Source organism: Pholcus phalangioides, unplaced genomic scaffold (assembly GCF_987345545.1).
Source record: "Pholcus phalangioides strain wild (caught in Gottingen) unplaced genomic scaffold, Ppha-v1.0 ptg000011l_1, whole genome shotgun sequence".
Taxonomy (NCBI): Eukaryota; Metazoa; Arthropoda; class Arachnida; order Araneae; family Pholcidae; genus Pholcus; species Pholcus phalangioides.
Genome location: NW_028301604.1, coordinates 26,894,344 through 26,910,538, shown reverse-complemented (window position 1 = coordinate 26,910,538; position 16,195 = coordinate 26,894,344). Strand labels below are relative to the sequence as shown.

The 16,195-nt window shown below is 37.5% G+C and overlaps 1 protein-coding gene across 2 annotated transcripts in view; it reads right to left on the bottom strand.

Annotated features, from left to right (window-relative positions):
• Positions 1-16,195, bottom strand: part of LOC149080286 (protein phosphatase 1 regulatory subunit 12B-like) — a 423,274-nt gene that overhangs the window by 188,728 nt on the left and 218,351 nt on the right. For both annotated transcript variants that reach the window (XM_089239417.1, XM_089239418.1), the window contains exons 14-15: positions 14,449-14,629; positions 14,211-14,311 (exon numbers count right to left, since the gene is read on the bottom strand). In XM_089239417.1, coding sequence (XP_089095543.1) covers positions 14,211-14,311; positions 14,449-14,629 — 282 coding nt within the window. The remainder of the gene's footprint in view (positions 1-14,210; positions 14,312-14,448; positions 14,630-16,195) is intronic.

Here is a 16,195-nt window from a genome sequence, read left to right as displayed (position 1 = left end):
GGGGAAGCATTACCCCACCATGGCCACCCCCCTCCGTATCTCCACCCATGAGTTTAGGCTGTTCTTAACTAGTGTTGTTATTATTCGACAGCCTATACCAGAGCGTCTTTTTGAATTTCAAATTTGAATATTCAAATATTGAGATTGCAATCTTTAATATTATTTGTGGCAAGAAACTCTTGTTTTTAAACAAGTAATAACATTAAAGAGCTCATATACAGTGAATCCCACTTACAGCGTTTTAAAAAAAATCATCATGAAAAACGTTGCAGGAGAGAAAACGCTTTAAATGAGAAATTTTGATAAGTGTTAATAAAAGTTAGGATTACGAAAATAAATCGTACTAAGCGAGAAAACTTTCACAGTGGGTACGTTATAAGCAGAATATACTGTAGTAATTTTACATTAACCTACATTTTCAAATACAGTTCTAATGTGTTTAAAAATGTTTTTCTTTATTTGTATGAATTCCAGTACTTTATCTCTATACTGTTAATTTACATTAATTAAACAAAAACAGCAATAAAAGATTCGAAAAATGATCAAAGTTATCGAATCAGGCCCGTAGCTGGAAATTTCGTTCGGAGGGAGGACCAAAGTGATAGAATATATTTGGCCATCCTTTTCCCTTTTTTCGGTCATTTTCTCACATTCCGGGGGGGGGGGGGGAATCTAGGTTTCCCTCCCCCTCCCCCCCGCTACGGCTTTGTATCGAATCGCAACATTTGTTTGATAAATATGATGAAACGCTTTAAAAGTACGTCAGAAATGTAGAAATGTATGCCTGTTCAATATGATTCGAACCTCAGCAGGTGGACCACACTAATTATTATTAATCATTTATAAATGTTGCCAAATTAATTGAAATGCAATTTCCTCTCAATGGGTTGTGTTTGATTACTAGAGCCCGGATGTTCAAAAATGCCTTAAATGCGTTTTTTGCCTATTTTCAAGCTTTCCTATAAAAATGCCTTTTTGGATTTTTTTTTCTGCCATAAACGCCTATTTTACCATAGTTTTAAGTTTATTGGTACATTTCAGAGGCCATAATATGTAAAGCTTGGACATTTTGAGCATTGAGAACAAAAGAAATGTTTTTTTAAATTTTTTCCAATTCTTGGTAATAATTTTCATCAGAAAGTATTCTGAAACATCCCCGTTTCAGCTCCATTGAAACGCGATGGAGGAACAAACACATAGTGAGGCGACTACGAGGTATTGGAGTGGCATAATAGCGACTAGCGATGAAAACTGTTGTACACCGCACATACTCGAGGAGGGAGACAAAGAATAGAAAGAGGCTACTCAACGAGGTGCGGAACAAACATGTTTGTTTTCACCTCGATCTGCTGATTTTTGCTATCTGCTCACTGGTCCGTTCTCCTTTTTTTCCTTCCCTCTTCTGTGTAGGGGGTCATCATCATCACACCATTACATTTCGTCACCCTCCTTCAGCCATTTTCTATATAGTCTTCTTCTACTATGCACGCACGTCTCATCCTCCACCCCTATGCATTTTTTCTTCCTAGTCGCAACTCCCATACCACTTAACCTATTCGCTCCACTATAACTGCAGCCAAAGTGATCTGAGAGATAGGGAACTTGGTGTTGCATGAGTTAACTTTACTTTGACCGGATGGTGTTAGCATATGGCCCCCACATTTTGCAGCAGCATCCCCAGGCTGGGATATGTGGCGGGTCTCCTTGTCAGATGTTTCACAGGCCCCAAAGTAGTGAATTTATTGCGTAAAAAAACAAAAAAGTGGTAAGAATCGTCTCGGCTTCCCAGCTGGAGCCCTGTTAGCCCAACTCTTGTGGGTGCAATGGGTGTTAGACATGGTGTTTCAATTGAACCCAGCCCTATGCTACAAAAGCAGAGGAAAATTAGAAGTTTTTGCTTCTCCGCATGTTTTACATTAGATGTCCCACTAAGGCATTGGAATGCATTGAGCTACAGATGATCGTTCCAAGAGGTCATCAGTTGACGTCATGAATCACCCAAGGCGAAATGGCCTTGGGTGAGCCGCTGTGGTGGTCGAGTGGTTATAGTGCCGGACTCGTGATGCGAGGATCCGGGTTCGAACCCCACAGTGGTGGTCGGCTGAAGTTGGTTTTCTGTGGTTCCCAACTTCAAGGCGCAAATGCGAGCCGATCTCCCTGTTAAAAAGTCTCGCCACAGAGAGCAACAGTCCTACAACGATAAATCATTCAATCATAACACTTCACTCATAGTTAGAAAATCTGGGGGCAGATGACAGCACTACACATAACAAGCATTACACAGAAACAAACTTTACGTCAGGTTGCACTACACATACACGCACATTCCCGCATGTACCGATTCGTTGGGGGGTTCCGCGGGGGAGGGGGGTGCATGTGTGGTGTAGCAGTAGTAGGTAGGGGCTCGGGGATCCATGATGTTCTTAAGTCAGCCACCTCGTTGGGCGGTTTGCCTGTTGTGGCGTTGTATTTGTATTTGTATAAATAGGAGAAGACAGAGCTATGGGGCCCATGTTGTGCACCATACATGCACTGCAAACAACCATGGCTATTTATTTTGCATATTTTTTGGTATTCGATTAAATTGACCAGAGTAGCCCTCAGAGGCGTGCGACAGATGTTTCACACAGGACCCCCGTGCTTGGAGGAATCCCGCATATGTGGGAATATAAAAAAAAATTTTAATTTTTTACAACAATAGAACAAGGAACATACATTTCTACTGTAGAAACGGTTGTAATTATTCCAAATAATACACCAAACAAACGAGAATTATTCGCAACTCGAAAAAAGAAGCCCCACAAATCATTTTCTTTTCGAACTCCGCGTCTGTTAATGATGGCTCTGAAATTGACCTGAGAGACATCAAATACTTTATTATGCAAGGCGATAACTAGAATTTTTGCCACTCCCACAACTTTGAAATTTGATAATTTTATAACGAAAGGTGTGTGTGTGTAAATAACGTGTTCTTTGTTCCACCTAAAATTGCCGCCCCCCTTAAATTTTTCTGCCCGGGGCAGTTGCCCCCCCCCCAGTTACACCCCTGTATTATATGGGCCTGCAATCAATTTCACTCGGATAATATAATGCAGTTATTATAAACTCTAATTAAAACAATAGACGGATTGAGTACAACCAATTTTTAAGCTAGTTTTTGGACCCTTAATACCTAAGTTTTTAGTTATTTTCCCTTCTTTCCATAAATAGTAAATGCCTTTTTTAGTTCCTATTTCGACCATTTTTAGTGCCTAAACTTCTGGGCTCTATTGATTGAGATCTCAACTATCAATGCGTTCCTGAAATATTGAAAAAATAAGTGCAATTATTTTTTTTTAAACAACTCTTTCCCCTATACGATTTATGTTCATAACTCGAAAAATTGGGGAGCGACTCCACACAAATGCTTTAGTGGGGGGCCGCAAAAATCTTTCTGCACTGGACCGGTCCTGCCCTGCCTATGTATATGCTCATTTCATCATATTATTATAAATTCTCTCGACATAAAGATTATATTGTTATCATATGCTGATATGAATAGCAGTAGAAACAAGTAAAGGCTACAAATTCTGATCAAAATATCTGTTTATAAAGAGTCTTTTAAAAAGTAATCTTTTGAGTTCTTAGTGGTAATAACAAGGGTTGGGTTTCTGCAGTCAAAAATTATTTTAGACTGGTTTTGACATGACAGGCATCAAAAACTGGTTTGAACCATCAAAAACTTAAATGAATACTTTTGGATAATGCTTTGAACACAGTAGGCATATAACATGATGAAAAACTTACTTTTTTTTGCATATTACAATGTTTATTTTTAAACATTAATTTATTACGATTAAAACAAAATAATCATTGTATTGGCCCCTAAAATATGTGATTGGGGCTTGGATTTTTCCTTGATTTGTCAAGCCCTGCCTTACTGATGTACAAACAGTGTTGTAGTTTTTGCTAGGCAAAACTATCCTGTAAAAAACCAACTGTAATGAAGCTTTCTACATGATTTTGTACTTGAACAGGTTGACAAAAAAAAAATCTCGGAAATGTTATTTACATTCTAATTGAAAATTTCTGACTAGCAATGATAATTATAGTGGTTTCATTCATTTTTTCTTCTACCGATACATGAAAATGGAGCAGAAATATTAAAAAAAAAGTTATCAGTATTACCTACAATTTATTCATGGTTTATCCTACTCTATGATAGCTACCTATAGAGATCCAACTGTATGCATATATTATAAAATATATAAAAAATTATTAATTATTGATTAAATAAACATTAATCTTTATTACTAAATTAAAAAAATACTCTTCGTTAAACATATTATTTATCATCAATAAAAAAATCAATAAAGAGATTGTATTTACCAGGTTTTTATCATGTCCTGATAAAAACCACAGTTTATACAGTAAAACCCAACCCTGGCTAAGCAAGGACTCCAGAATATCACTTGGCCCGGGTGCCCATTGTGCTCTGAGTGGCACCAGAACCTATCTGCTGATGTTACTCAAGCAACACTAATCATGTGATCGGTATTGCTCAGTAGCACCATCCAAACTTAGCCATGAAAGATATAATTAAAGCTGTCTTTGGAGAATATGGTTAAAAAATCTTGAACTTAAAATTAATCCTAATTTCTAGACTAAGATTGCTGGTTGGTACCATATACATATTTTCTAGAAAATTTCTAGTGAAAAAAATTACGAAAAAACAAGTTTGATTCCTAGGTCCACCAGATAGCCATCATTCTGCCTATGCAAGAATTTATATGAGCAAATATTAATATAGTCTAACCTTGCTAAGCCCTTTGTGGGCCACTTTTTTTTCTTTCGAATTTCTCAATTTTTTTTGTTATTTGTCGTTGTTCTGTGAATACAAATAAATGAAACAATTTTTATTTTATTGCATATATTGGATTCAATCAGTTACAGTTGTCACAGGCAGGTTTTCTTTCTGTACAATTCATTCTGAATTACCCTGTATTCACAGTCATACTCATTCTGAATTACCCTGTATTCACAGTCATACTCATTCTGAATTACCCTGTATTCACAGTCATACTCATTCTGAATTACCCTGTATTCACAGTCATACTCATTCTGAATTACCCTGTATTCACAGTCATACTCATTCTGAATTACCCTGTATTCACAGTCATACTCATTCTGAATTACCCTGTATTCACAGTCATACTCATGCTGAAATACAGTTACAGTGAAACCTGTCTTGAACAGAATCAAAAGATTGCTCCAATGGTAATTAATGCATTAATGTGCACCTTTATATAAAATGGAAACCTGTCTATAAAATAGAATATTATTTCAGTCTCTTGACGTTCCATCTCACACAGGTTCCACTGTAATAATGGTATGTGTCATATACTGAATGACAATGTGTGATTAGTAAAGAAAGCATAACCCATACCATAACACTTACGCCTATGTGTTAAACAGTAAGAACCTGCCTTGGATTTTTTTTTTTTTTGTTTATTGGGCGATGTATATATTTTTTGTTCTTCTGTTCTTACTATTGAAAAAAAACGTCTTTTATGCTTAGCTGATGACCAAACAAGCACCATTTTTGGATATTTTGTGTAGTACTCACATTCAGTCTATGATTTGAAAATGATTCATCAATTTTTATCACCAAGTGGATTTTCAAGGAGCTTTCTTTACTTACATTTTTATTGTTCTATCTGTTGTTTTCTAGATCGGATGAAAGATAATTACTTTTTACTAGGGATGGGAATCCATTTAAACTTTTAACTGGTTAATCAAAATTTTTTAATCGATTAATAGAATATTTTTTTGTGACCATACAATGTTAATAGATGCTGTAAAAATAATTTATTCATTTCATTTGCTGTAAAAATAATTTATTCATTTCACTCACCTATTTGGAAGATGTAAACAAATATAGAAATAGGTTAAGAAATTAAGGCTGCCCGGTTCAAACAATTTAATATACATACATATATATATATGCTGAACTTATATAATAATAATTGCCAAAACTTACAATTTCTTTAATTGGATCTTGTTGTTTTTTTGGTTTTTTTAAACGGTTATTTTTGGATGAGCTGATGCTTCCAAAAATACGAAAACTACTGTTGATAGTGGGGACAATAAATTTTGGTCTAGTCTTTTAAAACTCCAATCAAACTGAATTTGAAATCATCAGTTTTTGTTGAACTGAATTCGATCAAAATATTGATTTAAATATTTTTTAATATAGTCACTTATCCAAAATGTTCTGAATAGATTCTATACAGCATTTGATAAATTTTTAATCATTTTTCCTGAGTCACATGCGTTTATGACAGTAATAAATCTAAACGCAGCATGCTAATAACACAAGGTACGAATGTAAACAAATTGCTAAATATTTTGGGTAAAACAGAAACATTTGTCACAAGAGGAAAGTTAAAGATTGAGGTGTGAAAAAATGTTGGTAGTATGATTAATATTTTTCAAAAAGTCAATTCTTCTCTGCATTTCAATTTTTCTGGGAAATCAGTCAACACTTCACAATTTCTTTATTCCCATCTCGCACCCCCAAAAATGCTCTGCTGCACCCCCCAGTTAAGAACCACTAGTATAGAACATGATTTATAAAATATCTAATAGATTTTTTACCTTTTTTGGAGTGATTTGTCTTTTAATGTTTTTTAATAACATTGATACAAATGCGGACAGAGAATGACAACAAATTTATTTGGTTAAACTCAACAAACATTAGTATAAAAGATTAAAAACAACTAAACATAATCTGATCAAAACAAAGGGAAAAAATAAACAGAAAGTTAAATCGACAAAAAAGCAACATAAGCTGTATGAAACGCTATTTATCAGTGTGTCCACCATATACCAACAGCAAAATTTGTGAGTTTTCTGTGACCTTTTCTCATTCGACAAAATGAACCATGCTGGAATGTTTTATTATATGTGGTTCCCAAACTGTGAGTTGTAATCCCCTGGGGGGGGGTTTGTGTTTAGGGTATTGTCTGGAGGGGGGTCTCAATGAAATCGGTTAACATGAGTGAATTTACAAAATAAAAACATTTGATAAAAAAATTGATTTTAATCTCCCACAACTTTTAGTGGGGCGTGATGAGGATGTCAATACATATATTGCAATTTATATTTTTGTATAATACATATACATTGTAATTTGTTGTGTTGAAATCTAAAATAAATGAAGTTGAGTCAACTTCATTATTTGAATTATTAGTGAGTATGGGAAAATATGTCCTGTATACAAGTCATATTTATAGATACATAGACAAGATACATAGATTGCCACCCCCCCCCCCCAGCATCAAAGGTGAAGTTGACTGATCTAATGTATATATGTATAGATGAATCAACATCATCATCATCTTGCCCCTCCAGCAATAATGACCGTGCCCCCCCAGACTTCCAAGTCTATCTCCGCCTATGCTGCACACATTGAAAACGAATCCTGCAAATGCAAAACTACTGAACACACCAATCGATATCAAGCCATGTGCACAACAGCTGCAGCACGTTGCAAAGTGCTGCACCGCATAGCAATAGTGGGCTCAAAACAGAACAATAGTGCCAAACAACATTGAACAGAGTGAAGTGTAATGGATTGAGCAGTGTGTTCCATCAGTTCAATGATTGTGCAGACTGTCGAAATCAGCAGTTTTCCGTCGGAATATAGATGCATTGTCAGACAGCGATATGCCTCAGAAGAAAAGGCTGTCTAAATAGAAGGTACATGAATGAGCCCATTCCTTAACTGATTCTGTTACTGTGCACACATAAAACATATCAGCACAGGTGAAATAACAGCATAATAGACAAAGAGTTGCTTACGGGAGCAGAAACCATCATCTGAAGGTACAAACACCATGCCGGCCGATTTTCCAATTTCGACAGTGCTCTAACCCAGAAGCCTGAGCTATTTCTTAATTTTTTTGGTGTTTTCCCACTATAAATTCACTATATGGAGAACCATAAAAAATCTGGTCTGGACCCACTGAAGATCTTATCTAAGGGGGCCCTGCTGCAGGATGTGGGGCTATTGGACAACCGAAGGCACTTCCGGAGGAATCATTTCACATATTCTTTTCCCCTATTCACATTTTTCGAAGTCCAATATTAGATGCTTGTATAGTCATGCTCTATAGCTTGCTTGTATAGTCATGCTCTATAGCTTGCTTGTATAGTCATGCTCTATAGCTTGCTTGTATAGTCATGCTCTATAGCTGGCTTGTATAGTCTATTGCTATATAGTAATGCTCTAGTGTCGACCTAGTTTGCAGGCTTGTTACTGTGTTACGGTGGTTTCGCAAACTTGTCACCTGTGGCTCCCTTGCCCAATTCATGGTTCATCGGCGGGTCTCCAAAATACTATTGGCAGATATTTTCCCATATAAAGAATGCTCCAAAGCATAAATAGGCACACAAATCAATATCTCCAGCTCAGCTCAATGCACACTTTGAGGAAAAACTGCTGTATTCCTTTAAATTCAGCCAAAATGTTGTGTTACAAAAATAATGGCAGAAAATTTGCCAATTCAATCATCGACCCTCAGTCCAATATTTATCTTCCCTCAAACTGTCTCATGCACATACTGTATGATTTTGTCGTTCACTATAGCTAGTCCGTAAGGATCAACGCAATTTCAAAAAATAAGGTTGACAATTAAAAAAAGCAACTTTCTTCCTTCACAAAAAAAAATTGATGACCTTTCTCATGGCCTCCAAAAGGGTAGGGCTGACAGAGCTCAAGCCCTGAGGCCTGGGACAATTACCATCATAGCTTGTTTCTTCATGCTATAAATTCACTACAGATCCTCCGTCTGTGAAAACTCTGACTTGGGGACCTGCCAAAGGGCCCAGGGGTCATAATAATATGTGGCGTCATCTCTCGCCCCCTTACGCGCACCTCCTGATGCGTGGGTGGCAGAGGCAAAAAAAAAGGGGACAAGCGAACTGTTTCCCTTGTGTGACCTACTTCTTCCTCCGTGTGTTGCTCTCACGCATGTGTATAGTTTCTCCTTTTTATTATGTGAAATTAATATTGTTAACCTATGTAAATAGTTTTCTAAAATTAAATGAACTTAAATATTATCAACCGTTTCATCAATTGGTGTCAGAATATACATCGTCCACAATGTGTGCCGATTCCCTATAGTGGTGAACTCGCACGCTAGTTTTGTTGACGCATACTAAACTCTCGATGTCGAATACAGAGGAAGTTTCAAGAGGGGCAGTTAAGCCACCTCCGTTATGGTGTGATAATATTGAGCTATGGTTCTCGAGTTTAGAATCGCAATTTTCTATCGTGCCCATTACGTCATCTGAAACTAAATTCCATTATGTCGTCACCTCCCTCGATAGTGAACTCTCGATGTTCGTCACTGATATCATCACTAATCCTGTGTGGGATGATCTTTATGTGGTAATAACAGCACGTTTGATCAGACAATTCGCAGAATCAGAAACTGCTCGTATTCGCACTCTACTTCCCGATATGACATTAGGTGACCAGAAACCTTCACAGTTGCTACATAACATGACCCAACTGGCTTATAAGAGACTCTCCGATGATGTTCTCAAAATGCTTTGGCTACAACGCCTGCCAGTAACAGCACAACAGATTCTGTCAGCGAGTACCGACAAATTAGATGGCTTGGCAACTGTGGCTGATAAAATTGCGGAAGTCTCACAAATGACACCTTCTGTTTCTTCTATCCGTAAAGATTCCGATGATAGAATTAGTAAATTGGAAGCTCGCATTGTGGATTTAACTGAAATGGTTAACAAACTTTTGTATGGTATTAGATCGCGATCTAGGGAGAGCAACCAACGCGCAAAATCACCATCACGGAAAAAATTTACAAAATGCTGGTTTCACTACAAATTTGGAGATAAAGCTCGTAGGTGCATTCCACCACCTACTTTTCCACCGTGGATTTGATTTCCAGGGAAACTAGTCAGCTCGCAGCTTTATGCGACGAAATCTGCGGGTGAGACTCATAGTCGCTTATTCATTATCAAAATTCAGGTCTCAAATTTTTGGTTGACAGCGACGCTACAGTTTCGGTTCTTCCTGCTACTGGAAATCTCAAACCTGCTTCGAATAAAAAGGTTATGTTATTCGCAGCAAATGGTTCGGAAATTAACACCTATGGAACGCGTGTATTGAACTTAGATTTAGGATTTCCACAAAATTTTGGTGGACTTTCATTATTGCTGACGTATCAAGACCCATTTTGGGAGCGGATTTTCTCGAACGTTACAGACTTCTACTCGACATCAAAAATAATCTGTTGATTGATCGCATTAGTTCAGACAGCGTTCTTGGTAAAAATACATCTCATCCTAGCACGGGCATAACAGCAATAACTGTTAACACAAAATATCACACGTTACTTTCAAAGTTTCCTAATCTAACTAATTCTTCTGCCAATGTTGTTCCGAAGGATAATGCTACCACACATTGCATCACAACTCAAGGTCCTCCAATTTTTTCACAAATTCGTAGACTGCCACCTGATAAATTAACAGCAGTTAAGAAAGAATTTGAGGAATTGGTGGATCAGAGAATTTGTCGCCCTTCTAAAAGCTCGTGGTGCAGTCCAATTCACTTGGTACCAAAAAATAACAGTAAATGGCGAATATGCGGTGACTACCGACGATTGAATGCCATTACAGAACCTGACAGGTATTCAATACCACATATTCAGGATTTTGCAGCTGAACTACACGGCAAATCAATTTTCAGTAAAATTGATTTAAAACGTGCATATCATCAAATTCCGGTAGAACCTAGCAACATTCCTAAAACAGCCGTCATAACACCCGTAGGTTTATTTGAGTATTTATACATACCTTTTGGGTTACGGAATGCTGTGGACAAACTTTTCAAAGATTCATACATGAAACTTTGAGAGGACTTCAATGTTTTGCATATCTCGACGACATTCTCGTCGCCTCTACCGACGCTGAAACTCACTTGTCTGATTTGGAAGCAGTTTTTACAAGGCTGAATGAAAAAGATCTTATTTTAAATCTTGACAAGTGCATATTTGGTGTTCAAGAACTACCATTTCTGGGTTGCTTAATTTCAAAAGAGGGTATTAAACCCGCACCCGAAAAAGTCTTAGTTCTTACAAATTATCCAAAACCAACATCAGCTCGTGCATTACGATGTTTTTTAGCTATGGTTAACTTTTACTGCCGATTCATTCCCAAGGCAGCTTTACAACAACTACATCTGTATGATCTCATTAAAAGTCGTAAAAAGAATGATTCTACTCCCTTTCAATGGACTGAGCAAACTAACAATGCTTTCGAAATCTGTAAGCAATCAATTGCAGACACAGCCTTATTAGCTCATCCACATCCAGATGGTAAATTGTCCTTACTCGTTGATGCATCCGATTTTGGTATTGGCGCAGTGTTGCAACAAAATGTTAATAATAAATCAGAGCCATTAGGATTTTTTTCTCGTCGTTTAACACCTACTGAGAGCAAATACAGCTCATACGATAGAGAACTGTTAGCGGCATATTGTGCTCTAAAGCATTTCAGTTTCACTCTTGAAGGTAGACTGTTTACAATTTTTACAGATCATCGTCCGTTGACCTTTGCTATGCAGCAAAAGCATGATAAAAATTCTCCTCGTCAACAGCGACAATTAGACTTCATCAGTCAATTCACTACCGATATCCGTTTCATTTCTGGTGACAAGAACTGTGTGGCTGATGCATTTTCACGCTGAGAGCAAATAGAAATGCCCAGTGACATAGATTATGCAGAACTCGCTGAGGCACAGAAACTTGATGAAGAACTTCAGCACTTGCAAAATGATTCTTCATTGACTTTCAAACCAATAATTCTGATCTCTGGAACTCCACCATTGCATTGTGACGTCTCAACTGGACATGTACGCCCGTACGTTCCCAGAGACTTTCGGAAATCAGTGTTCCAGACCATTCACAATCTTGCTCACTCTGGTCCTTGACCAACTACTGCCGCAGTAAAGAAACGCTACATATGGAAATCTTTGAAAAAGGATTGTTCACAGTGGTGTAAAGAATGCATGGAGTGCCAATGATCTAAAATCAGCCCTCACACTAAATCTCCAATGGGATCTTTTCCCTTACCTAGTGATAGATTTAGCCATGTGCATCTCGATATCGTTGGACCTCTACCTCCATCACAAGGATATTGCTACCTTCTCACCTGCATTGATCCTTTCACTCGCTGGCCAGAGGCTATTCCATTGAAAGATCAATCAGCGCAAACAGTGGCCGAAAATTTCTTGTCAGGTTGGGTAGCCAGATTTGGTGTACCAAATGTCATCACGACAGATCAAGGTCGCAATTTCGAAAGTGATCTTTTCTCAGCTTTGGCCAAATTCATGGGAACGAAAAAGAATAAAACCACTGCATACCATCCTTCAGCCAATGGGATGATCGAACGCTTCCATAGACAGCTGAAAGAAGCTCTAAAATGCAGTTTGACCTTTACCAAGAGATGGACCGAGAAATAACCAGTAATCATGCTCGGCATTTGAACTGCACTCAAGGAAGACTAAAATACTTCCCCAGCTGAACTAGTATATGGTTGTAATCTCTGCTTGCCTGGAGAGTTTTTTCTTTCTTTTTCAGGTCCGAAATCGCAGAAGCAGACCCTACATAACGTGGGGGAGCACTTCCAACAGATTCGACCGAAACCTGCTTCAGATCACAGCTCGAAATCAGTCTTCGTCCATGATGACCTACCCAAAGCTTCGTACGTTTTCGTCTGCCAGGATATGGTCCGGCGCCCACTGCAACAGCCATACGCTGGTCCATTCCCAGTTTTTGGGAGGAAGCCAAAATTTTTCCAGCTTCAGATGGGATCAAGCAAGAAGTGGATCTCCATTGATCGATTGAAACAGGCCCATATGCTTCAAGAATCGCCTGCGACTCCAGCGAAGTCTGAACCAGTGAAGATGCTCCGATCTGCCATTAAATCGTCCACAACTACAAGATCCAGTAGACGTGTAAGTTTTCGCTTTCCACTACCATGAAGTTGTGGACTGGTGGGGGAGTCCTGTGGCGCCATCTCTCGACCACCTCCTGATGCGTAGGTGGCAGAGGTAAAAAAAGGGGACAAGCGAACTGTTTTCCTTGTGTGACCTACTTCTTCCTCAGTGTGTTGCTCTTGTGCACGTGTATGGTTTCTCCTTTTTATTATGTGAAATTAATATTGTTAACCTATGTAAATAGTTTTCTAAAATTAAATGAACTTAAATATTATCAACCGTTTCATCAATTGGAGTCAGAATATACATCGTCCACAATGTGTGCCGATTCCCTATAAATACATATTGACAGATAACACTGTTTTTTTCTGTTGGTACTCACCCATATATCCCTCCCCCAGGCAAAAAAAAAAAAAACCAAGAAAGGAAACAGAGAAAGGGAAAAAATATTGAATACTACAGCCTCTGAAAAGCCTAGATTTTAGGGCAAAAATTATGAAAAATCTGTGACCTCTTCTTAAATTGTGACTTATTTGGAACTTCTGTGACCCTTTTCTCATTCTGCAACTTTCCAGTGACTTCGTGATGGCAGACACCCTGTTTATACTCGTTGTGGGAGTGGCCACACAACACACATGAACATTCATTTACGGTTAACATGCACAACGGTTAAGAAAAAAATATATGCAAAATATAGTCAATATTGAGAGTTTCAATACCACAAATTCACAAACTTTTAATAAAAATTTTGATTTTAATTCTAGTTTTTTAATCAAATTGATTGAGTCAATTAACTCAACTAAAATTTTTAACTGCGATTAACAATTGATCGATTAAATGACCAGATAAATTAGGCCAACCATACTTTTTACATGTTTCCGAGATCTTTAAGCATGGCTCCGCACTCTTACTAAGGTTGCAGAACAGAAAAATCATACGCCACTTCAGCTTGATTTGATCCCTTCTTTAGTCTTATCTAAGCTTTCTCAAAAAAAAATTCCCCAAATATTTTTTACAATTTAGTGTGTTTACCTGTTCAAAACCTGCAAATTACAGAAGTTTAGTTTTAATCAGATCTGTAGAACATATATATAAATGGAAGAAGTCTCAGTTTTGTGACTGGCAAATGCTTTAATATTTAGCACAAGCAAAGAGTAACAAAATTGACTGAAGGCTGTATTTTGAAACTGGTTTTACATACATCGCTATCTAAATAAACAACACCAGTAGATCGTCTTTTTGGTCTCCTCCGTCTTTGTATTGCTGCTTGAGTCCCTAAAGCTGTTCTGCTGTCTGGAGAACCTGAAATATGAATTCTCTTATAAAATCATGAAAAATTGGTATTTACAGAAGTACTACAGCTATTTCAGCACGTTTAATTAAAAAAAAACCATTTTCAAAGGATGAAAATTATGCAAATAAAAAAATGTATTAATTACTCTGTTCATCTGAATTGTTGGAGACTTTTGTTCGAAGAACTAGTGTTACAGATGGAGATGAAACAGAATCAAGGTCTGCCACTTCATCAGCCACTGGGAAGGTTGAATGTGACATATCCATGCCCTTACATAATTCACTTTTTTCTTCATCTTCATTATTTTTTTGCGATTCCCCGATACCCTGAAAAAAAATACAAAAAAAGGGAAGTTCAGAGCAATAAATTTTAATTTAAATAACAGTAGAGTCTTGATAATCCAAGCTGTATAAGAGCACCTCAGATTTTTGAAAATTCAAATTATCCAAAGAATAGAAAAGGGCTTTCAGGCCCTTTCTAAGGTGGGGGCTCCCTAAATTTATTTTGGGTAGTATATATTATATATATAATATATATTGATCATAAGATGGAATGGTGCATGCAGACATGCCAACATATGCATGAAGCCTCTCATTAGTGATAAATGTCGAGCTTCATCATAGGGGTGATTTTGACACAAAAATCAGTCAAAAATAGGTTTTTGCACAGTTAGGCATCAAGTAGCATGGCAAGTCTGGAACTAGCTTTACAGATCACCTTACTGTAAACCATATTCACATCGGTAAAATGTTTTAAAAATATAAAGAATTTTGCTTATGAATGATGAAACAGTCATAAGGTTTCCTTTCTGTGTTACTTTCCTTTAATTTCCCTTCAATAGAGAAGTACTACCTTTCCATGCTTTGGTGACACTACATAAGACACTATATTAATAAATTTATCTTTTAATTTTTTTTGGTGATATATGCTTTTACATTGGGTATTTCGGTTATATTTGACATCCATATTTTGATCACCAAATTTTTTCAGTCACCTTGTTGGGCAATTTGCCTGTTGTGATTCAGAAGTCCCAATATTAGATGATTGGTATTTGCGCTATCGTCATGCCCTGGCATCTGCCTGGAATACAGTGAGCTTCTCACTGTATTCCTTTTGATTCAGCCCAAATATTCTGCCACAACATCCATAACCATGAACAATGAGTCAATTGGATCCCTAGTCTTTTTCTACTCTGATGTTTGGTCTCCTCTTGAACTCCCTTGTTCAGTCACATGCATATATGAATTTATCTTTGTGGTAAAGATTGAAACAATTTAAAAAAAAATAATAATAAAAATAGCCAAAATACAGTAAACTTAAACCATATACACTCATTGCCATAAAAATTTGCGCACCCAGAGGAAGTCGTCAAAATGAAACGAAATTTTACACTTGTAAGTACTACGTTGATATAAGTAAGTGATTAGAAAATCCAAGAAAAAGGATCATTTATTGCAGAAAAAAGTACAGATGAACAGAAGTTTTAATACTCTGTTGGACCCCCTCTAGCGCGAATGCACGATGCAATACGAGCGGGCATTGAGGCATACAAGTTCCGTATGATGTCCCGAGACATCTCGTTCCACAGTTGCTGTAAATGCGCCTCTAGTTCAACCAACATCGTAGGGTGTCCAACTTGCCGTCCCAAATGATCCCAGATATGCTCGATTGGTGACAAATCTGGGGATAGAGCAGGCCAGGGAAGGGTGGTAATGTGGCAGAGGCAGTCTTGTGACATCCTTGCTGTGTGTGGCCTAGCATTGTCTTGTTGAAAAATGGCTCCTGCGAGCCCTGCCATGAGTGGCAACACATGTGGCTGAAGGATGTTATGGACGTACCGCTGGGCTGTCATTCTGCCATGGATCAATATTAGGGGTGACCGTGTATCGTAA